This window comes from Puma concolor, chromosome F2 (assembly GCF_028749965.1).
Source record: "Puma concolor isolate L17-30 chromosome F2, mPumCon1.1.hap2, whole genome shotgun sequence".
In the NCBI taxonomy this organism is placed as follows: domain Eukaryota; kingdom Metazoa; phylum Chordata; class Mammalia; order Carnivora; family Felidae; genus Puma; species Puma concolor.
This window is the reverse complement of record NC_141684.1, coordinates 71,972,678-71,996,754: the sequence shown is the minus strand read 5'-3', so window position 1 is coordinate 71,996,754 and position 24,077 is coordinate 71,972,678. Positions and strand designations below refer to the sequence as shown.

At 40.3% G+C, this 24,077-nt stretch overlaps 1 protein-coding gene across 4 annotated transcripts in view; it reads left to right on the top strand.

The window, feature by feature from the left end:
• The window catches only part of CHD7 (chromodomain helicase DNA binding protein 7), a 191,886-nt gene that overhangs the window by 128,323 nt on the left and 39,486 nt on the right, over positions 1-24,077 (top strand). For all 4 annotated transcript variants that reach the window (XM_086696025.1, XM_086696026.1, XM_086696023.1 and 1 more), the window contains exons 7-13: positions 6,015-6,070; positions 12,511-12,625; positions 15,850-15,933; positions 17,693-17,830; positions 17,927-18,048; positions 18,645-18,888; positions 20,548-20,724. In XM_086696025.1, coding sequence (XP_086552151.1) covers positions 6,015-6,070; positions 12,511-12,625; positions 15,850-15,933; positions 17,693-17,830; positions 17,927-18,048; positions 18,645-18,888; positions 20,548-20,724 — 936 coding nt within the window. The remainder of the gene's footprint in view (positions 1-6,014; positions 6,071-12,510; positions 12,626-15,849; positions 15,934-17,692; positions 17,831-17,926; positions 18,049-18,644; positions 18,889-20,547; positions 20,725-24,077) is intronic.

Genomic DNA, 24,077 nt, shown 5'->3' with positions numbered 1-24,077 from the left:
ACTTTGTCATTGAGGAGCACATCTACCCTGTGACAGAGAAGTCCAGTAACCCTGTATTGTCTTCCACTGATTGAGATTCCTCATTTCATCCCAACCAGCTAGCTCCCTTCTTGCCCGGTTAGAGCAAATGCTTTGTTTTGTTTGAAGAATTACACAGATATCGAGATGAGCTACATCTCCACGTTCTGACGTACAATCTCCAGTGTCTCTAGAAAGTGGTGTCCTTTAGATACAGGGTATCTGTCTTTCAGCTTGAGTCGTTGTCAAATGCAGCTCTTTCTTCTTACTTGCTTTCGAGGTAGGTGGAAGTACAGCTCATTTTTTGATATGCAAAATAAGTTGTTTTTTTTTTTTTTTTTTAATGTGAGTTGTGTACAGAGTGTAACTTCCCATTGAGAGAGGTGAGACCCCAGTCTTCTCAAAGAGGGAATCTTTGCTCTTCACAAGCTACTGTCCAGAGACCCTAGAGAATGGTATTACACCAGCAGGGCGCTTCTCTTACCTTTGTTGCAGTACTGTTTCCTTTTCTATTGTGTTCTCCAGAGTGTGGGTTTGTATCAGAATATACAACTCTAGTTCCACGAAAATAATCCAGAATGACACGTCGAGATATTTTCACGTGGAGTGTGGGGTTGGGGGGGGGTATACGGGATGGCTATCTGTCGACTCTCTGAACATGACAGTTTCCTCGCTGATGAACCAAATGATAAAACTTCAACCAAAATTCTCCCCTGTTCAAGCAGAAGTGAGCACTGTTTAAGTCATTAGAAAGGTTGCATTTTTGTCCTGCTAGTGACTCTGGAACTGTTAATTTGTGACTTGTAGATATATGGTAAAATTTAAATACTTGATGTGCTTTAAGGAATAATCCCCTCTGCAGAATTGAAGTGACTTGTTTGAGTAAATATCATGTGGTTTGGATGGGATATGTTAATTTTCATTCAGTTGATAGTGCTTCAGCAGGCATACACAGCAGGTTTGGGTGTTGCAAATTATAATTAGCTCTATTATTCAGAGCTACTTAGACTATGCATTATGTAGGACATTGCTTTTTCTTTCTGCTTTGCCCACGTCACAGCTTTTTCTTTTCTCGTTACCCTTAAAAGGTAGGTACCCACAGTTAGAGATAGGTATTGTTACCATTTATGGACAGCCAGGTTTGTTTTATCATAGGAGATTAAAATTCACTTTAAGTGTATATGGGGGTGGAATATTTGTTGACTTGGTGAATTTTAGGATGGAGAAGATGAATGGAAAATTTCTCTGGAAGGGGAAACATGCCTTGAGGTGTGATTTACAGTAAAGAAGAGATGAGCTCATTGAATTGCTTGTACATTACTGGTATTTTTCATAAAGGGCGATAAAAAATAATTAGAACATTGCAAACCTTAGCAGGTACTGACTTCTTAAACTGCTAATGTTCTTGGAATAGTTACTTTCGTTGTCAGCTTTATGAACATTGGGGGGAAAGTGTGGCAAATAGAAACAAAAGGAAATTTGAGATCTTCCTGTGGATTCTAGCTATGTCTGCTGGTCTGTGTCCTGTTACCATGAATAGTTGAAGGAGTAGCTGTAAGAAGGTACCTTTATCTCCCCCTGGCAGCAGCGTAGAAACCTGTGGTGAGCTCTCAGAGCCTACCCTACATGGCGCTGACACATAGTGGGGACTCAGATAATGTTTTTCAAAGTCCGTTGACCTCGTCGCTGCAGCCTGAGAAGCATGACCGTTGTGATGGAGTCATGCAGACGCAGAGCTCATCTGGCAGAGCCTCTGTAATTCACCTCATGTTTAATCGGGATGGCTCGGGCACGTATGTTGTCCTAAACTCAAATTCATATGTGTTAGACATATGGGATATGGAAAGGGATGTAGTTGATACTTGTGTTTGAATTCTGAGGTAGATTTAAGCATGGACTTTTGGAGCGCCTGGGTGATTCAGTTGGCTGAGCGTCCAACTCTTGACTTCAGCTCAGGCAATGATCCCAGGGTTGTGGGATCGAGCCCCATGTCGGGCTCTACCCTGAGTGTGGAGCCTGCTTGGGATTCTGTCTCCCTCTCCCTCTGTCTCTGCCCTCTCCTCCACTGGCACACACACTCTCTCCCTTTTTGTTTAAAAAAAAAAAAAAAAAAAAGGACTTTTGGATTGTACAATGGTTAATTCTTTTGTTTTCCACATTTAGCCTGTCTTGTAGCCCTGTCTGCTTGGAGGCATCTGTCCTTGGGGAATAATTCAAATCCTTTTTGTAGCAGAAGGTCAAAAACAGTTGTAAAAGTGAATTCTGGCTGTATTCCCTGAAATTCTTTATTTTTCTTTAAGTTAACTCATGATATGTTTTCTTAAGAGCTTATTTTAAATTCCAGGGTATTTGTTTTAATCCTCTTTAGCTGAACCCACCACCACCAAGAACAACAACAAATAGTATGTAAAGCAGGCAAAACTCTTCATCGCATTTATCATGTCCTATTTTCTCCCAAGGTGAACTATGATCTGGTATCTCTGCTAGAGTATACAGTAGGTTGAGTCACAAGTAGGAAGTGATTCATACCTTGCTTATTGATATCTTTATCAAGGTGCTTTGTCTTTTTGCTGTAAATTATTCAACTTATTATTTTCCCTTTTGGCACTATAGTTTAGCTTTGTTTTCCAGTGTGACTGCTTAATTTAGTAATAGAATGCTTGGGAAAGGTCATTCATTATTTTAGGCTACAGGATTATCATTTACTGGACTGCTATTCTAGAATCCAGGTGGCCAGAGGAGTCAGTTTATTGCCCGGTTGAGGTTTTGGGTTCCTGTGAGTGATGGGAACAAGTATGGCTTAATATGTGGAACTTAAAATTTCATATGAATAATAAGGATTTTCATAGGCTAGCTTTAGAGTCTAATGAAAAGATATACACAGCTCTCTAAAATTTTCTATTGAGGGGCGCCTGGGGGCTCAGTCGGTTAAGCATCTGACTCTTGATTTCAGCTCAGGTCATGATCTCATGGTTTTGTGAGATAGAGCCCCATGTCAGGCTCTGCACTGACAAGCAGAAGCCTGCTTGGGATTCTCTCTGTCCCCCCCCCCCCCCCCCCCCCGCAAATAAATAAACTTAAAAAAAAATAGTCTATTGAACACATTAAATTACTTTAGAGGGCTCTCAAATTTGAGGGCTTTAGAGGGCTCAGAAATAAATATTCTGGTTCTTTGTATGTGTGTGTGCGTGCGTGTATAGAAATAGTGCTTTGAGTCCGTTATTCATTGGTTATTCCCGATATAGAATGGTATCTGAAAGTTGGGGCCTGGGGGTAGTTTGTTGGGGCTGTTTCCACTCCCACCAAAGGCTGGCCAAACTGCCATTTAGTGAATAATTAAAATGGTGTTCCCAAGGGCTTACGCATTCACTTACTTTTGTTAATTGTTTTGCTTTTAGTAAAGCAGAAGAAGTCAGGAGGATTGTATTTATATGAAACAAAGAGTGTAAAACAGCCCTACTCATTGTTCAAGGGGCAAGAAGGTGATCTAATATGTGTGGTCAGGGAATGGAAGAACAGGCTTATAATTTGGGATATCCAAAAGAAATAGGCCCTGATAAGGGCGCCTGGGTGGCTCAGTCGGTTAAGCGTCTGACTTCAGCTCAGGTCACGATCTCACAGTTCGTGGGTTTGAGCCCTGCATCCGGCTCTGTGCTGACAGCTCAGACAGAGCCTGGAGCCCGCTTTGAGTTCTGTGTCTCCCTCTCTCTCTGCCCCTCCCCTGCCCACATTCTGTTTGTCTCTCTCTCTCTCTCTCTCTCTCTCAAAAATAAATAAAAAATTAAAAAACAAGGAGAGAGAGAGAGAGAGAGAGGAAGGAAGGAAGGAAGGAAGGAAGGAAGGAAGGAAGGAAGGAAGGAAGGAGCGAGCCCCAGTAGGATTCTGCACCGGCTCCAAGTGCTACCACACGAGCTCTTGGAACCTAATTGCTTCCTCTGAGCTCTAGACCCTCTTGTTAGGCACCTCCACTGCAGGTTCCTGGAGGAACAGCCAGTGATGACAAGAAAATGGGTATTGATGACCGTCAGAGACACAGACAGTTGATGGCTGTGAGTCAGAGCTTTTTGGCAACAGGATTGAGACGGAATGGAAAGTATCCCCGTTGTTCCAGAGTTAATCCTGTGTGCTTTGGTGCCCACTTAGAAATTATGGGATGGCGAGACTGTTTAGAATGAGAGGGAAAAGACTGTATAGGAAGAAAGATTGGGAAGGAGGAAATCAGAAAATAATAGAGCCTAGAAATGATAAAGCTTGTCTTTTTACCGTCTCAAAGAGACGTAATTTTGAAGCACTCTTTCTGAATTGAAAGAAATGCAGTTAGCTTCAAAAGAGTAAAAGCAGTCGACGACACATTTGAATTCCATTCCAGGATTGAAGTTCATGATATGCCATGACCAGTGTCAAAAGGTCCAGGCTCATCTTGGCTTTCCATTTACCCTGGTTGTCTTCTGTCTTGTCTTGGCCTTCCTTTCTATTGGAATCTTCAGTTGACTGCTCTAATGTGTGAGCAGAAGGTGCAGTATTGGGGCTACAAAAGAGTAAGGCGGGTCCTAGATGGACTGTCACTCGATTGACTAGAATTTATCTCTAAATTAATTCCAGGTTTATGTTGCTGGGTATCTAGCAAACACTCGTTTTCATTTTGGATAACTGAAAGTTTATGGACATTGACGGTGTCCTGAAAAATGGCTTCAAAAGCTGCTTTATGGTTATGACCTTTATAGATGATTAGGTTAGAACCAGCTACTGATGGGCTTTGACCGCACTCTCGAATATCCTATCTTCTAATTGCTGATTTCTAGGCTGGTGGAAAAACAGTTTACAATTTAGGTTTAAGCAACACATGTGAGAGTTTCAAAGAAAAGTTTACGTTCACAGGCTTCGGTGGTAGTTTCAACGTTGGGGATTGAGGGAAATTGTAGCCTCTTTGAGCAGATCCTGTGCCAGCCTGTCATCCAGTAGAAAAGTCTTTGCTCCTTTGTTTGTCCTCTCCCGTGTTCCTACTTGCCTTAATTTTCTTCGCAGCATCTCTGAGGCGGCTTAGCCAAGCATGACCCTTAAGGCAGGCTCGGGTGCTCTTGTAAGAGTGTAAAAGCAATCCCTAAACATCTATAAGTGGTGTTTACGTTTTATATCCCCGATTTATCTGATCAAATGTTCCAGGAGAAAATTACATACTATGACTTAACAGCCCAAAAGCAAAAGGGGAAAAAAAAAATATTGAGAGAGATACTTAGAATATCACGTGAGGGCATCTTCCTCACACCCTGCGGAGGGTGGGATCAAGGGAGATGGTCTAGATAGTCTCACCGCTGAACTCTTGGTTCGGCCGATGCATATCACGATTTTAACCTTACCTACGTGTAGTAGTGCGAGTGTTAATTTTATTTGGCTGCTATGTGTGTGAGACATCTTGTCTGAGAGGTTTTAATTGTACCATTGAGTGAAACTAAAACCGGGAATAGTGATGCACTGAAATTACAGCGTAAGAACAAGGTTTAGTTTTACATGGTTTCTTGTTTGGAGTTATTAACTATATGGAGGAATAAATGTCTTTTAAATATTTTAAAACATTAGAAAACCCACAATGTAAAGTTGCCATGAGGCAGCCAAAAATAATACATATGGCATTCAGGAGAGCAGTTGCTAATTGGCTGCTGCCTGAGAAAATGGTACACTTGGCGTCTACTTAACACTGTGGGTTTGGCACAGAGCCAGATTTGGGGTCAGGTTGTTGTGAATGAAGCTGCATGTGGTTAGGGAGGAGTTAAAATGATTCATGTCTCAGAAGCTGTAGCACATCGAGTAGCACGCACGGGCCGAAGCGCGTCCGTCTTCATCTCACCGGCCTCCTACCGCTCGCGACGTGCTCATCCGTTCGAGAACGTCCACAGCTCGTCGCCCCTGGTTTGTGTTCACGTGGGAGTAAATCATCGTTTTTGGAATATTCTGGTAGCTGGTTTGGAGCACGTGCCTGAAATTTTCTTTTGTTGCAGAAGGACTCTGGAGAGGAGATAGAAGTTGAGGAATTCTACGTGAAATACAAAAACTTGTAAGTAAACCGTGATATATATCTATACATGTGTATATATATATTTTTAATCGGGGGATATATTTTCAAAGTCCTCAATACGGATTTAAAAAATAACTGGGAATTGGGAAGTTTTGGTGCGGCTTGTTTAGTGCTTTGCAGGCTGTTGCCTCCCAACTTTTGTGTCTTTGAGAATTTTAGGAATTTAATTTTTCTGGGAAACGTGTAATTGGTACAAAAGTCGGCCAACTTTCACGTATAACCAAGAAATCCTTTTTAGAAGGGCTAAAGCCTCACACGATAGTAGAAAAGTGAGCAAAGTGACATTTGCCTGTCCTCTGAGAATGAGTCTTACTCTGCGAGGCCACCCTCCGTCCTCTGTCTGGGCGCAAGATGGCCAGGCACTTGAGATGAGATCTCTACTATCAGGCAAAGTCTCTAGAAAATCGTGACATCCCTCACATTTTTGAAATGCAGCGAGCTGTGATTTTGTTTGTCTGTTTTTGTTTAGTGAATTTGAATTGCGTAAGTTGAAAAACGCCTAACTGAAGAACAACACCAGTGAGTTGTTGTTCCGCGTTGTAGATGTAGGGCCAGGCACGTTTTCGGGAGGCGGTGGCACTGTCGGGATCAGGAGTCATCCTGCTGAAGAAGCCTGCAGCCCTTTTCTAACCGAAGTAACACTCGCAGAACAAAGACAGACATCTTCATGGATAACGTAAAAATTAAGTGAAAAATTTGTAAGGCAAGGAACTCAAGCATCATACTGATAAGTTTTAGAGTTTAAAAGAGGCTTTGGGGAGTTGCTGTCAAAGCAGCCTAAGAAAATTTAACCCTCCTTTTAGAATATGAAAGCATCAGACCTCACGGTTTCTGTCATTCTCTCTTGTTGCAACTGGCAATGTGTTGATAAACTAATGTAGTTCTGAAGTTCTGTGAGCAACACCTTTCATCAAGTAAAAAGATGAAGAAGTCTCTTGCCATCGTTAGTGTGAGAGGTCAGTGAATTGCAGAGTACAGCGATCAAAAATGCTCGGTCAATATCAGATGGGTGTTGGCATCATTTTATACTCATAGCACGGTGAACGTATGTACACAGGTGGAAATTATACGTATGATGCGATTCCATCTAGTCGTATAAGGAGAGTGTCGGGATAGGTAAGGAGGCAGTAACTAAATGAACCAGAGAGAGTTCCCCGGTAGATTTATCAAATGAAACGTAGAGCAAAGACATTTAAGTACCAATTCCCACAAAATGGCACCGCTGGATAGGCCTCCATCCAAATCAGCATGTGGCAGTGGGGCTTGACGTGCCTGATTCATTCTTGACCAGGAACCACCGCCAGGCCAGGGAGACCTGTCATCCTTCGTTGGTCATGTGAGAGGAGGCAAACATAGTTCTAAAAAGAGCTTTTCTGTCTGATATTATTGAGTTCTAAGGGAAATTAAAATTTCCATACAATCAACCGTTTCTGTTAACCTTTTAGTTGGACATAATTTCAAATTTACAGAAAAAGTGCAAAAATAGAACAGAGAATGCCTGTTTTCCCTTTTGTAATTGACAAGCGTCTTCTGGAAAGGTATTTTGAGACTATTAGCTATGATCGTGGTTGCTGAGTGGTGATTTACTAATTCCATCACCCATTCTAAATTTATTGGTTGGGTTTCCACCGTAAGGAGGGCTTTGACCCTCTTACTCATTTGTTTCTTTACAGCTGTGTAGACTTGTGGGGTCTTATTTTATTCAACGGGCCATAATTCTTTACTATCATATCATTATTTACTTTGCTCACATTATCCCAGATTTGGCCCACAGGAGCCCCTCCAGGCTGGAGCCTGTCTCCTTTTGCCTTGTCCCCATCCTTCTTTGAGCACTTCCTTACTTTCTGGCACCAGAGGATATTCCAGACTCCTCTTACAATTTCTCTTTTTAAGGTTCTCCAAGGAGGCTTGGTTGTGTCTCCTGGAGAACGGCGTTTAGAAACCAAGATGTGAGTGCTCGGTGTGCTCATTGCCGCTGGGAGTCACCGTTTCCGGGGCCTCTCAGTGAATGGGGCTTTGCGGGCCACCTGCATGCGTACATGCATGTACACGCACGTGTGTGCGTATGCATGACATAAACACATGTGTTATGTATGCGCGCGCACACACACACACACATTCCTCTGTGTACCTACCTATCTACTTACCTAAAGACAATGAACACCAGCGCCTTTAGAGCGATAGTTGTGGTTTTGTATCAGCAGCACCATGGGGTTCATCCTCTCCTTTTCCCTTCCAATATTCATGACTCCCTTCTTCAGCCACGAGAAACCCGGCTCTTATTATCCCTAACATATTTGTTTATATGTCAGTCCTATAATATATAGGAAATGTTTTCCAAATTACTAGACCATATTTTTGGGAAAAAGAAGCGTACCAACCGTAAAGTTCATTTAGTATTTGTTTAGAATTTGTTGTAGTTAGCCAAAGGGTGTAGAAGCTAAGTAAATACTTGGTTCAGAATTTCCTTGGCTTAGTTCTTTTCTTCCTCCTGCCCCCTTTCAGCGTGGTTATGTTATTTATTTGATACTCAGTTGGTCTTTAGTTTCTGTCTGTATTTGTATTCCATTTTAGCTCCTCACCATTCTTGTTGATCTTACTTATTTTCTTTTTTTCAAGTTCATGAAATATTCACATGGTTCAAAAGTCAGAACTTGTTCAAGAGGATACTCAAAGATGCATCCTTCTCCCTTCCCTTCCACCCCATTCCTACTTACCTTCTCATTAATCCCAGATTTATCCTTTCTGTAATATTTGGCAGAAACATGTAGAGGGGTGTGTGTGTGTGTGTGTGTGTGTGTGTGTGTGTGTGTGTGTGTATAAATATATATACATAGAGTATTTTATATGTATAAAATATGTGTAACTTTCCCCTTTCTTCCACACAGAAGTAGCAGCTGTTTGTTTTCCTATGCATAAAAATAGCACTTTGGTGTTTAATAATACTGTATTTTGGAAGTTACTCAACATCAATCCATGGGTTCTTCCTCATTCTTTGTTACTGCTGTGTAGTACTCCAGTGTATGGCTGTATCATAGCTTGTCCAACCAGCTTCCTATGTATGTGGGCATGTAAATGGCTTCTGATATTTTATAGTTACAGACGGTGCTATGGTATATATTCTCTTGTCTGTATATTTTCAAACTGTTGGAGGCATAATTTGAGGGTGAATTCCTAGGAATGGGATTGCTAGATCCCAAGGCAAACATACGTGTAGTTCTGTTAAGTATTGCTAAATTCCCTTCCCTAAGGGTTGTGTCCCTTTGCATTAGCACCCAGAGTGTGCGAGCCCACCTTTCTCCCCGCAACCTTTCCAGTGTAGTGTGGTGGGTTCCCTTTTTGTGAGAAATTCTATTTGGCTTTAGTTGTTTTTTTTTTTTTTTAATTGTGAATGAGGTAGAGCATCTTTTCATAAGTTTAATGGCCATTTTTATGTCTTCTTTTGTCAGTTGTGTCTTCGTGTCTTTGCCCATTTTTCTGTTATGCTTCCTTCAATTTTGAAGAGTCCTTTTTATCTGTGGGATATTAGTCCTCTGGGTTAGATGTTGCAGCTATGTTTCCCCCATTTCAGTTGTCCTTTGACTTTATATTTTTATTGCATTGTAAACTTAAACATTTTTTATGTAGTTAGATTTATTAATCTTTCATTGTATTGGATACGATTGATTGATTGATTGATTGATTGATTTTAAGCCATAGCTAGAAAGCTTTTCTCTACCCCCAAATTAAAGAGGAATTTGCCCTGTTTTCCTCCAGTACCTGCATGGTTTCATTTTCTGTGTTGAGGTGCTTAATCCACTTGGTGTTTATTCTTGTGTATGGTGTAAGCACAATGATACTTGGTTGTTCCAGTTTTATTCTTTTCCAAATATTATTGTTCCAGCACCATTATTAAAAAGTCCATCTTTGCCCTAGTGATTTGAGATGTAACCCTTGTCACATACTAAATGTACACATTTATTTAGAACCCTATCTGTGCCCTGTTTTAATCCTTTGGTCTGTCTACTCACGAACCTGTAGCACACTGTTTTACTTACAGAGGCTTTATATCTGGTATAGGTAATATAATATCTGCTATCTCTAGTTTCCCCTCAAAACTTTACTTTTTGTGTTTTCCTGGATGTTCTTGCATGTTTATTTTTATATGTAGTTGAGTATTGACTTGCCTAGCACCTTAAAATGCTTGTTTATATTTTTGTTTATATTGTGTTACATTTACAAATTCATGATATATGATGTTGAACCATACTATCTAAAAACTAGGATGTCTAGGGGCACCTGGGTAGCTCACTAGGTTAAGCATCCGACTTCCACTCAGGTCGCCATCACATGGTTTGCGAGTTCAAGCCCTGCATCAGGCTTTCTGCTGTCAGCGCAGAGCCCGCTTTGGATCCTCTGTCTCCCTCTCTCTCTGCGCCTCCCCTGTGCACTTGCACGTGCTCTCTCTCTCTCTCTTTCACTCTCTCTCTCTCTCTCACTCTCTCTCACTTACATACATAAATACATACATACATACATACATACATACATACATACATACATAAAAACAAGTATGTTAACTCTATTTCTGTGTTTTTTAAAAAGGTTTTAAATATTTCCATATAATTTTCACGTATTTTTTATTAAATGTATTGCTAAGAATTTCATCTTTGTTGATAGTGTAAAAGAAGTTTTCTCTACTGTTAATATCTTCTAACTGGTTATGGTTTATGTAAATGGAAGCTGTTGACATCGGTATGTTAATTTTATATCCTGCTACCTTGCTAACTTATTTCATTTTCTTATTTGAATTCATTTTCTAATTGACTCTCTAGGGTTTTCCTGTTATGCAGTCATATCATCTGCAAATAGAGATAGTTTTACTTCTTACCTTCCATTTATTGGCTACTGCCTTGAATACAGTATTGAATAGGAGTGGAGGTAGTGGGCATCCCCTTTCTGATCTTAGTGGAAAAGCCTGTGGTTTTTCTCCATTTAGTAAGGCAGAGTCCCTGTCCAAAAACTTCAGCCCAGGTTACAAGAGGGAGGGGAAGACTGGAATGCCTGCACCCACCTCACGGCCACACTGGTGGTGCTTTAAAGGCACGTGAGCCTCAGCTTATGCACGTGCCTTTTCCTATCCAATAGTTCGACGAGACTAGATTATTTGTATAGCATTTTTTTCTGATTGTAACAGTATTGCATATTATTTATTGGAAATTGGGAATGTACTTGAAAGTAGAAAAGAAAATACTTGCGGTCTTGCCACCCAGAAATGATCATTATTAACATTTTGAGGCATTTTCATCTAGCCTGTTTTCTCTGTGTGCATGTGTGTACAGGGTTTATATCAATTCATAGTGTATCAAGGCATATGTAAAGTCCTCATCTCCCTCAGTCAATTGCAGGGCTAAATCAGTCCTACCTTTGAAAATGCATATTAGACTTTACATAAATATAAACGATACGATACTTAATGTCACAAGCCTTTTCCGTATCCTTAATCATTTTTGACAGATTTTGTAATGGCTGTAATCTCTAAGAGTAGTAGCACCTTGATTTTGAAATAGGTATATATTCACGCACCTCATTTCTTTTCCATGTCATCACCAGGAAGAGAAATAAGAGGCAGTCGGGGCTATCTGGGGCAGGGAGAGAAGGATGGTACAAAAAAATATTGAAGTAACAAACAAACGAATGTCAAAGGTACCATAAAATATTAACTTTATACCTGTGAGTTTTAAGAGGGAGGGTGAGAGTGTTCCCGTTGAGATTAGAGAAAACACCTGTGCTGCAAGCAGGCCATGGTGAGCCTGGAGAGAAGGGGGTCGCTCAGTGCGAGGAGCCGGGGAAATAGCAGAGAGTGAAAACTTCACGGGAGCCAAAGGGGCATCACAGCAGAGCTCCTGGAAGAACGCAGAGGGCAGCTGGGAGCGCGCGAACTGATCTGGGGCTGGCTGACGGCCTGTGTGTTCAGAACGCAGGCGATGGTTCTTTTCTCTCCAATTGCTCTAGAAGGACCAAGTTCGGTTTACCTTTGCTGTTTTAAATTCGCATTCTCTTAACTTGATGAAAACCTTTTCTTTCTCAATTAATGATAAAAGACTCAAAATGTAAATTCATAATTAAGGCCACCCTGTAGTGCTAATTGTTTTGTATTGAAGTGTACTCCATTCGCTTATGAAAACAGCTTGTTACCAGGTCCTTTTTTTTTTTTTCCATGGGAGATAAATAACAGAGCTGGAGGCTCAGGACTGCAGACAAATTTTAGGCACCGTTACTGATTGTTTTTTCTTATTCTCAAACATGAGTAATTATATTGAATGTTGATCAGTAGCCTCTTTAAGTAAACAGTTTATTTCGTTAATTATTTAGTTGATTTTTGGAATAACAAAAGATTATTTTCTACATGTTTCAAGTATATCATTTTATTCTTTTAGCTCTTATCTTCATTGTCAATGGGCATCTGTAGAAGATCTGGAGAAAGATAAGAGAATTCAGCAAAAGATCAAACGATTTAAGGCAAAGCAGGGCCAGAACAAATTCCTTTCAGAGGTATGAAATACCCAGTTAATTTTCTTAAGTAGCAACCTTATTAAAGTGTTCTGAATTTTGAATTTTAGTTTAGTAAATTACTAAGAAAAATTAGTTTGCCTCATTTGTGCTGTTACTTGCATATTGGTAGCTGGTTATTGCTAAAAAAAATTTGTAAACAGGAAATTTCTCATTCTTCCTGTTGCTTAGTCTAGAAGATACTGGTCCTTGTGATATTATGTGGAAATATGATGGTATCATTAAAATCTTGTAATGAAAATACAGTTAGCACACAGTGAAAAAAGTAAGCGGATAAAAGTTCTGTTAAGGTTTAGTGAGTTAAAGACTCTGCAGTAAGTATAAAGTAACATTTTTTAGAATGTAAGTTACTTCTGTAAGGGAAAGTATGTGGCAGATTTCTTTTGTTCAAGTCAATGCCTGATTACAGAGTTTACAAGTGATGTGCTATGGTATAGAAGTTGGTGTAATGTCTTCTGCCTGTCTCCCCTTACCCTAGGTTATCGATGATGAAAAGGTAACCATACCTAGCGCAGGGAAGGAAATCTGCATTTTTTTTTTTTTTTTTTTAAGGTAGCGCCAAGTCCCCTCCAAAAAGCTCAGTTACATTAAAAGAAATGCTTTTGCAGACTGCTTACTGGCGTCTCTGGACTTTTGCTCACCAGTTTGGTTTCACTTAAGAGTAACCTTCACATTGAAAGATTAAACTTGCTGATTGATTAATTTTCCTCTCCTTAAAGAACTTAACAGCATATAAACTGCAAAGATGTGTGACATTTGATGCAAAATAATACCTGTTTAACAACCTTCAGACCCCCCTCCCCCCCCCCCCCCCCCCCCGCCTTTTGGACCATTGGGGGTAGGGATGGAAGAATATTCAGTACTTTTGGGTCATAAAATCCTCATAATCTCAGGTCACAAGTCTGTGTTCTCCTGGAATCTGATTTCCACGCTCCCGACAGGCAGCCCGTAGTTTGTGGTGGATGGGCCTTTGGGTGGTGGTGGTTTTATTGGGCATGTGTCTGCATCACCACCTTTACTGATCTGAGTATGTAGCTTCCTCGAAGCACAGTAATTAACACTGAGGGGAATGGAGTTACTCAGATGTGACTCAGTCTTCACCTCTTGGAGAATATTGAAGTGATTTTTTTGGGGGGGGGGCGGGGAAGGGCAGTTTCTAAGAAAATACCACGAAATTCTATTTTTTGTGCCCTTCTTCATGCAACTGAAGTCAAATGTTGGTGACATTAGGCAAGTTGAAATCATTAGCTTCCTTTTAGAAAGAGACGCCATATGTTCTGCTGACCTTTTCTATGGATCAGTGTAGGGAGAAGGAAAACATGCGATGGTAGCTTCCCCCCATCCTCCAGTCCTGGTTCTGTTTATTAAACGTTTGCTGGTGTCAGAGGCACTTCGGGGATCTGTGCCCGGCTCTAGCTGTGTAGCCTTATCTATTTGGATCTGTCTGTGTGAGTAACCTGTACCACAGTCGAAATACATTATCTTGCTTGGTAACTCAGCAACTAGGAATCTTAAGTTTTGTCCTGAGTGGAAATAGCACTAATTCCAGCCTGAAAAGGTGGTCTAAGGGCCAGCACAAAAGGATAGCAATTCCCTTTCTCTCTTCCTCTTTTACACGCACATGCACATGCACATGCACACACGGGCGCCCTTTCCCGTAGACAGTCCCGGTTTCAGGTGTTCCACGGCTCTGCTGCTTTGGCATTTTTAATTACGACTGCTTTTGCATTCTTTGTTTCACCTTAGGCTTCTTCATAAGCCGCCGCCACTAAAATCTTTATTCAAACTGGAAACTGTGTCCCACTCATGATGGCACGGATGAGTTGCTGGCAAGGTGGAAGTGTTTAGGAGTAAGGTTAAGGATTTTAACTCATCAGTGAACGCTTCTGTTTAAGGACAAGATGTCTTAAAAGGAGCTTTTAGCATCAGAACCCAGTTTATGGGGAGTTTTAGTGTTGATGTTAGTGTGAATAAGGCATACGTATTGCATACCTGAATCTAGAAGCTTCGAACAGAGCCAGTGCATTCATACGTTAACATTTTAAATACACTGAACGTTTCAGTGGATTTTTTGCCTTACTAATCAACTCTGTGTAAGGGCCCGAGGCATCTGAAACACACTTTTGTATTTCTGATTTTTTTTTTTTTTTTTTTTTTTTTTCATAATTCAGAGTTCAAAGGCCCCGGACCAGACATTGTAAATGGGCACAGCAGCCCAGGGAATGTTTGTCATCCTTGAGCTGGCTGTGACCAAACAGCTTATCTTTCCGACCTGCAGTTTAGGGCATATGAGCGGTGTCTAAGTGACTTCTAATATGTCTCTGCAAAAGGCTTTTAATGCAGTTTTGTTACCGATAAGTTGATCTCTAGGAACACATACTAATGTGTCTTTTGTTTTCTAACTTATCTGTCTCTGGCTTCTCTAAAGTATGATTTAGTCTGTAATTTCCCTTTGAGCCACATTCTATTCTTTTCTATGAGATAACTTTGCAAGCAAGTAGTACTACTTTACTTTTGTGAAGATTGTTAATACGTTGGCTAAATAACCCAATTGTTTAAGCCTCATTTCTTTATCCTTAATATTTTTAGCCAGATGCTCTATATTCAGTACAAATAAATCATTAGAACACTTAGATTAATGACAAAACTGTATTCCAAGGAGGTACTACCGTTGATTGGCGAAGGCGACCAAACATCCCATACTGTTCACACTAAAATATGAAATTCACTGGTTTCAGTGTTTTTAGCTTTTGAATAGCATTCTGTAAACGATGCTATAAGGCATCAGACAACTCCGGTAGTTACAAGACTCCGAGAGCACTTACTGTGCATAGCCTGGCTTCTTTATTGCAAGCTGTAGTTTCAAGAATGCTAAATGCATTGCATGCCATAAGCCTTTTGGATTGCTCATTAGTGAATTGTAATTTCACACTTCATTTAAAATATTCTTAAACATTCTCTCACAGTAAAAAGGTTTCACACAGTAATTAAAAGACCCAGTTAACAAAGTCTGAGAAGTCTGATTTCCTCATGGGGAATGATTTTGCTAAATTGTAGCATTTCAATTAATATAATAGAATTTGCCAAATATAAATTTTATTTTACTGTGACCCAAAATATTATTGCCTGGTGAAAAGTGAAATAGTGTTTACTCTCAGGAATTAAATAAACATTTTAACTTTTTAATTTTCTTTCCTTTGGCGCAGATTGAAGATGAGCTTTTTAATCCAGATTATGTGGAGGTTGACCGGATAATGGACTTTGCACGAAGCACAGATGAACGGGGAGAGGTGACAGAGATCACTTGTATCAGGGGGCAGTGACTCAGACAGCTTATGTGTGTTTGTGGAGAATGATTATAGGATCCTAGATCTGGTCCTGGTCAGAGCCTTGGATCATGACACAGTTGGGTCTAAATTTAACTGAAACTTATTGACTATTAGTTCTATGACTTAATAATGGCGCTAAGTGTGTTCTTTGTTTAGTGTGAGAGCTTTTTAAAAGAAATCAATTTTCAATATGAAACAAATACATTGGCATTTTGCAGAATTTCAGAATATGACCAATAAAGAAGAATTTAGTACACTTTGGTCTAAACCTGTCATGAAGCACAAATTTCCTATACATAATTAAGAGTGCTCTTAGCAGAATGGAATTTAGTGTTATTTAACATTGTACGTCCTTACTGTGCGTTGATGAACCTCATTTAATGTAGTGCACAGAGAATAATGTAAAGTAATCCTCTTTATGAGATCTTGGCATTCTCATGTTGCTTTGCAAAACTCTGTGAGGTTGTAAAGGACAGTTGATTAGGGCAATAAGAGTGGAGACAAGTCTAGTGCCTTCCCAAGTATGATGTCTTGGTGACGATATACCCACCCACCATGAGCTCTGTCATTCCTGGCTTCTTTGTGTAAATTAAGCTTTATATAAAATGTTTAGATCTTGGGATGCCTGGGCGACTCAGTCGGTTAAGCATCCAACCCTTGGTTTCGGCTCAGGCCATGATCTCACAGTTTGTGGGTTCAAGCTCCGCATCGGGCTCTGTGCTGACAGTGCGGAACCTGCTTGGGATTTTCTCTCTCTCTCTCTCTCTCTCTCTCTCTCTCTCTCTCTCTCTGCCACTCCCCTGCTCGCTCTCTCTCTCTCAAATAAACATAAAAAAATAAAATAAAATAAAGTGTTTAGATCTTGCTTATCTAGTGAGAGTCTGCAGTGAACTCCCAGATTTTTCCAAACTCTGTATCATGAAGTCCATGATGTTTCAAAGACAGTATCTGTAAGGGGATGTTTGCTTTTCTAGTTTTACTTTGCTTTACTTATGAGAAAATTATTGCATATTTACATAGGACAGTGAGTGTTTTTAACATCACAACCAGGTCAGTGTACCTTAGCCTTGAAGTGAAGGTCCACAAACCCAAGTATTTTCTAGAGGAAAGACAAAGGAAATTTTGTTGATCTGCATTACCCAAAATATTTTGTTCTCCAGCCTACTAGACCTCACTTTATTTTAAAGTGATCAGGTACAAACAATACCTCTCTCTTTAGGAAAAAGGCAGAGATACTAATAAATTCAAGCTTGTTTCTCATTCGTTAAGAAACTAGCCAATTATGTAAACATGTAAATACTGGCTATGATGATTTACTGTAGAAGTCTGAATCAGACACCTGATAAATGATTTGCACACATAAGAGTAAGGCTTAAATTCAGCTGTGTTATGTACTAGCTATTTCTTTATATATCTTGACTTTTGAACATGCCAGTGCATTAGATAAAATTTAACTTACTCTGATAACACCCAGTAATACTCTTTCCAATTTAGACTTGACACTGTTAACTAGGAACCACGGTGTAATGGGTGTAGTTTTAAAACTACCACCAACTCATTCTTTCTGTCGCTGGGGTAGCATCCATCATTAAATAATGTAGAACACGTGTTTTTCGTGTGAGTGTGTGTGTGTGTGTGTGTGTGTGTGTGCGCGCGCGCGCGCGCGCACGCGCACATTGATCAAATGAATCCATTTCTGATTTATTTAAACTTGGCCCAGCCTGTGACTCACTACCTGGTGAAGTGGTGTTCCCTGCCTTACGAAGACAGCACGTGGGAACTAAGGCAGGACATAGATCAAGCAAAGATCGAAGAGTTTGAGAAACTAATGTCCAGGGAGCCAGAAACAGAGCGTGTGGTAAGAATTGGCTAATGGTGAAGGGTTTAATTTGGAAATAGCATAGCAGTGTGGTCTTGGAGAAACCACTAATGGGATCTACTATATTTGAAACAGGAGCGACCTCCTGCTGATGACTGGAAGAAATCGGAGAGTTCCAGGGAGTACAAAAACAATAACAAACTCAGGGAATACCAGTTGGAGGGAGTAAACTGGCTACTTTTCAATTGGTACAACATGTATGTAAACCATGTTTTTCTTCACTTTGAAGAAGGCCTAAGAACTGTTTTCCTTTGTAGTCATTGAAAATGTTAATCAGGGGTGCCTGGGTGGATGTCGGTTGAGCGTCTGACTCTTGGTTTGGGCTCAGGTCATGATCTCACGGTTTCGTGAGTTCGAGCCCCGCATCAGCCTCTGCACTGACAGTGTGGAACCTGCTTGGGATTCTCTGTCTCCCTCTCTGTCTCTCTCTGCCCCTCCCCCACTCTCACTGTCTCTGTCTCTAAATAAATAAATAAACTTAAAAATTAAAAAAATAATATTAATATTAATCAAATAATAGTGTAACACTTTAATCTCTAATAAGAATTATGGAAAACAGCAAGGATTGGAAGTATGCTTCATATTTATCCAACAAACATTAACACCGACATTGATAGAAGTATGTAGAAATAATGATGTCTTAGAGGATTTTGTTTGAAAATGTGTTCTGTTGAATCTGAGAGATCATCTGAGGTAGGCATTTGTGAATATAATAGCATATGTTTTGTAAAAAGACAGCAGTATCTAATATCCATACTTACTAAACTTTTCTCATTTTGTTTCCTTCCCAAAGGCGAAACTGCATTTTAGCAGATGAAATGGGTTTGGGAAAAACTATCCAGTCCATTACATTTCTCTATGAGATATATTTGAAAGGAATCCATGGCCCTTTTTTAGTAATTGCCCCATTGTCCACAATCCCCAACTGGGAAAGGGAATTCCGTACCTGGACAGAGTTGAACGTGGTTGTGTATCATGGGAGTCAAGCTAGTCGTCGGACCATTCAGTTGTATGAAATGTACTTCAAAGATCCCCAGGTAAAACGTCACAAGTGGATTCTTGATGCTTCTTATGTGTGTTTTAAGGTTTTGGATGTTAAAATGGTCTCAGACATTTTGGGGAAAGGCCTAGATTTTACAAAATGGAGAAATTTGCTTTAGATTTCTTATCCAGTTTATTGTGTTATACTTTCTCATCTTGTAAATATAGCTACTTTTTATACCTTTGGTCATCCTGATTATTAGATAAGAATGAATGAAATATTTTTACTTTGGGTGAACTATGGAAAATCATTTAATGTTTTGATGCACTAATTGGTTTTATTTTGCAAGCCTAAGAAAAAGCTAAACAAAAAATGGTGTTATTCAATGTAAGTAGAAAGAATATTTTGTGAAACTATTACTAGAAGTAAAAATGATTAGGCATGCAATGTTGAGTGGCACATCCGAGCATATAATGTTGAGTGAAATACACCCAAAGGGAGGAACTTCTCCTTTGGCTCTAGGTAGCACTTGGTATGATTTCTTACTTGTTCTTTGTTACCTGTATACAGTTATTGTATGATATTGACGGCAAAGCATTATAAATGACAAAGAAGGAAGAATAGTGTGTGCTAAAGTAGTTTTAAGCTACAGGTGGTAAATGGTAGTCCTACAGCTGGAAATAGGACAGAGTTTTGTTTTATATGTTTGCCTTATGTGTAAAATCTGACTATAATTAAATACTTCAAGGAGAAAAATATTGAAATCTATTTTGGTACTTATCTTTAGATTCAAGAATTTGTTGTAAGTTCTATCCTAAGTGAATGGTTTTTCATTTTAGCCCTTCAAAAGTAAAACATAGGAGCACCTGGGTGGCTCAGCTGGTTAAGCATCTGACTCTCGATTTCAGCTCAGGTCATGATCTCACGGTCGTGAGGTTGAGCCCCTGCACTGGGTGTGGAGCCTTCTTAAGATTCTCTCTCTCTCTCTCTCTCTCTCTCTCTCTCTCTCTCTCTCTCCCCCCCCCCCCGCCCTCTCTCCCTCTGCCTCTCCCCCACTTACTCCTCCCTCTCAAGAAAAAAAGTAAAAAATAAGTTACCCAAGCAAAATAAAAGTAAAAAGTTTTCGAAAGTAAAAAAGGTTTTAAAAAGTTGCCTTAGTACATCATCCTTTTGGCTTCTTACCTTTCTGGAGTCTGTAGGCTGTAACTAGAATGAACATGCTTAGTGGCGCTTTACTACATGTGATCTGGAGAGAAATTGAATCAGAAATTTTACTAATGATTTGCAGAGTTCCTTTAAAAAGAAAGGTTGTTAGGGGCGCATGGGTGGCTCAGTTGGTTGAGCATCCGACTTCGGCTCAGGTCATGATCTCACGGTCCTTGAGTTCGAGTCCTACATCGGGCTCACTGCTGTCAGTGCAGAGCCCGCTTTGGACCCTCTGTTCTCCTCTGTCTCTGCCCCTCCCCCGCTTGTTTGTGCATTCTCTCTCTTTCTCTCTCTCTCTGAAAACAAAACAAACCAAAAAAACATTAAAAAAAATAAATTTAAAAAAAGGGTTTTAAAGCCCCCCTGCAAAATACCTTGAGAACAAAATGCATGTGTTACCCAAAATAAAGATGTCCCTAAAAGAGAAATACATATGTTTCATGCTTTTTATTAATCAAAGTTAATGTGATCTGTAATGCTAAACAGTAATTTAGAACTGTTCTTATAGGGTCGAGTGATAAAGGGGTCCTACAAGTTTCATGCCATCATCACTACATTTGAGATGATTCTGACGGATTGTCCTGAGCTGCGGAATATTCCATGGCGTTGTGTCGTCATCGATGAGGCCCACAGGCTGAAGAATAGGAACTGCAAGCTTCTGGAGGGGCTCAAGATGATGGACTTGGTCAGTGATCATAGTGATGGTTCCATTGAACCTGAACAGGATCGTTACTGACTCGGTGTTCCCACTGCTTTGAATTTGACTGCTACCGGTGTAGGGTTTGCAAAGCCTGTCAAATATGGTGGTATATCCTCCTGAGCTTTTAGTTACTCAAAAGTTGCTGCTGTCCTTGATTCTTACATGATTGGCCGGTATCTTTGTGCAATTGTGTTACAGCAGGCTGTAGTCGGGATAGTTTCACTGAGATGGATTTCAACTATTTACTTTTCCCTTTTGCTTATAAATACTGCCATTTCATATGCTGTTGGGCCAGGCTTTGGTCCAGGAATGGTAATGAAGTTATATTCCAGGGCTCATGGTTTTGGCACATTGGACCCAGTAGGGCTTGTAAATGGAGGTTCTTAGTAAGATGGGTTAATACCTGGGATTGGTCAAGTTCGCACAGACCCTTGGAAGTTTGGGGCGTTATGAGACCTTGAATTTGATCTGGAGTTTTAGACCATGCTTGCCCCTTCCTCTCCCCACTTCCGAAGAGGTGGTCAGGTTTTTCTGATAGGTTTTTTTCAGTAGGAGTGTTATGGGATAACGTGTTGTAGAGGTGGTAGGATTTAACTGAGTTTCTGTTCCATACTTCTGTGTGTATGGTTTCCTAGCAGAAATTATTACGTGACTTCAGTCATCCTCAGACTTCTTTGCTATCTGTAGTTTGCAAGGTGGGTTTTGATCACTTGTTTTCATTTTTAATGTACGTTTTAGAAGCAATGTTACTGTCATTCAGTATGCCTTGAATGTTTTTGCGAAGTTTTTAAAAAGTGCAAAAAATTTTAAAAATCTCTTTGATGTTGCCTTCTGCAGATTAATTTGATCTCTTGTTAATTGAGAGTTTGAGAGGGGAAGGAACATTCTATGTGTTTGCGGCTATAAATTTTTTTTACTGAAGACTCGTACTACCGAAAAGAACACTTAAAAGCTTTCTGTTGCAGCTGGTTCTTTGAAGCAATTCTCTTATTCATTAGCCAGCTCTTCTTTTAATCAAAAACAAAGTCTAGTTGTGTTTAAAGGAAAAAGTCCGCCTGAATTATGCTAGTAAGGATGGGATTTCCCATCCTAAGACTTTTCAAATCAGTTTATATTTGATGGCCAATCCACAAAAGAAATTAGAATACTTTAGAAACAGCGCATGGTCTTGAAGACATAGGTAAGCAAGTGGAAAAGAGAAACTCTGCTACTGTGTCCGTTCTCTCAGGCGATACGTTAGCCTTACGTTGAAATCAACCTGTATCGGCAGGGAAATGCGAATGTTCCCGAAATACTGACCTGTATCTTCTGAGTAGGGACCCATCTTCACAGTGGTTCATGTAGAAGACACAGTACCCTTTGCCGAAGGCTTAAATCGTCACCTGAGTTTATCTAAGTTGTTTCCTATTACTAGTTTATGTGCTTCCAGGCAGTTGATGCTTAACTGCAAAGCAGTCCTCCAATGATATGTACAGATTCAACTCTCTCAGCAAACAATCTAATTGTCATTGGGAGACTTGAAAGGATTTTCCATTGTTTACAGCAACACTTCATTAATGGATTAGAATCTGTTATACAGATAACTTTTTGGTTACAAATTGCAGTGTATCCTAACCGTTTTCACGTAATGGCACATACAGAAAGTGGTGATATTCTCTGCGTGTCATTGTAGTATGTCACAGTGGGGTAAGCTGAGAACACTGCCCACTGCCATAGGTGACCAGCCCTGGGATACTGACTCACAACCCTGCTGGCTGCCCCAAGGACTTGCATACCTGTAACTCATTCGTGGCTCTGATTGCAAATGAACCACTGGAAATCTCTGATAAGCAAATGAACCAAATAGTTGTTTTTCTGATGGCCAAGAATCTTTATCTCAGAAGAGACGTTTTCCAGACGGAACAGAGCAGCACTGTTCAGAATTGGAGTGTAATTGTATTTGTCCCGTTCTGGACAGCTCATTGCTTGGCCTTGAAATCCTTACTTACAGTAAATATCATGAGAACTTCTACACTGGCTGCTTTTCATTCTTCTTTCCTAGAATAAGTCACAGTGAAAATAAGGACCAGTAAGTATATCCAGCTACGGAGCAGGTCAGAGGCCAGCGCTGTTTCCTGCCCTAGACTCAGTTAGGATGAAGGGGCACTTGATGACGATCGTGTTTCAAGTGCCTGCTCAGAAGGAGGAGACCAGCGAGTGTCTTCAGCTCTCCCATCCCCAGGGAAATGCTTCCGGACAGGATTTGTAGAGGGACGTCTATGGTCCACCCATCCTCCATAGAAGCCCTGGGGAGCACGGCATCCCCTTGTGCATCATTGACAAGGAGGGGATTCTCTGGAGGTGGCCGTGGTCCTTCATTGATTCCATCATCTCCTCTTTCATTGTCAGGAGGCCTTACGCAAATTAAAGAGTTTGCTGCAATGAAATGAAATGTGTATCACTCCATCAGAGCTAACAGGGAGGGACGGTAACGTTTTCAAGCCAAAAGCGTATCCCCTGGCGTAGTTGAGCTTGGAGGTGATAAGCTTGGTAGCCCCAGTCTCTTACATGATGTTTTATGATACTGTGTGTATTCATCAGGTGTTATTTCACAGTCACTTTCAAATGAAAACCTGGTTTTGTTCCACTACTCGTATGTAACCTTATAAAAACGTCATGTGTGTAATCATTTGGTATAACTGGCTTTAAACAGCCCTGGAGGGAAAACAGCATGAAAAAGGAGCCCCTTTCCTTTTTTTCAAATATTACTTTGAAATCAATAACTTAAAAGGCTTTTTCTGAAGTGTTTGGTTAGAGGTTAAGGATTGAGCTCGGTCATAACGGATACGAGAAAACCGGGAGACAATCTTCAGTATCGATACAGCTGTTCCAGTGCAGTAGCTCCTTCCCAAATCTGTGACAGTGTAAAAAATTCTTGAGTAATTCAGAACTTGAGTATGTCAGGGACTGCGGCCCATGTTACCCACCAGGATGGTTTTACAGTAGAAACCCTTGAGTTGATTTGCAGACTCCTTACTCTATGAATTTAATGAGTCCGAAGATGATGGTGGTCTCTGTATCTTCCTGAGAGACCTCTTTATCCAAAAGGAAGAAGAGGAGGAATGAAAGCAAACTGCACTGCTTCACCTCACTTTCAAAGAGCTTCACTGGCAGATGAGGCGTGGTACATATTATGAAAATTATCGTGTCCCTAGTTGTATCATTTATCTAGTATTTCCCGAGCATATACTCTCTGCTTGCAGCCAACTCTTGTCAGATTTCATGTTAAGTCGGAACAATTGCTTTTGAATCTACGAGAAGGTAGGGTCACTTTCTGAACTAGTTTTATTCACTGTACT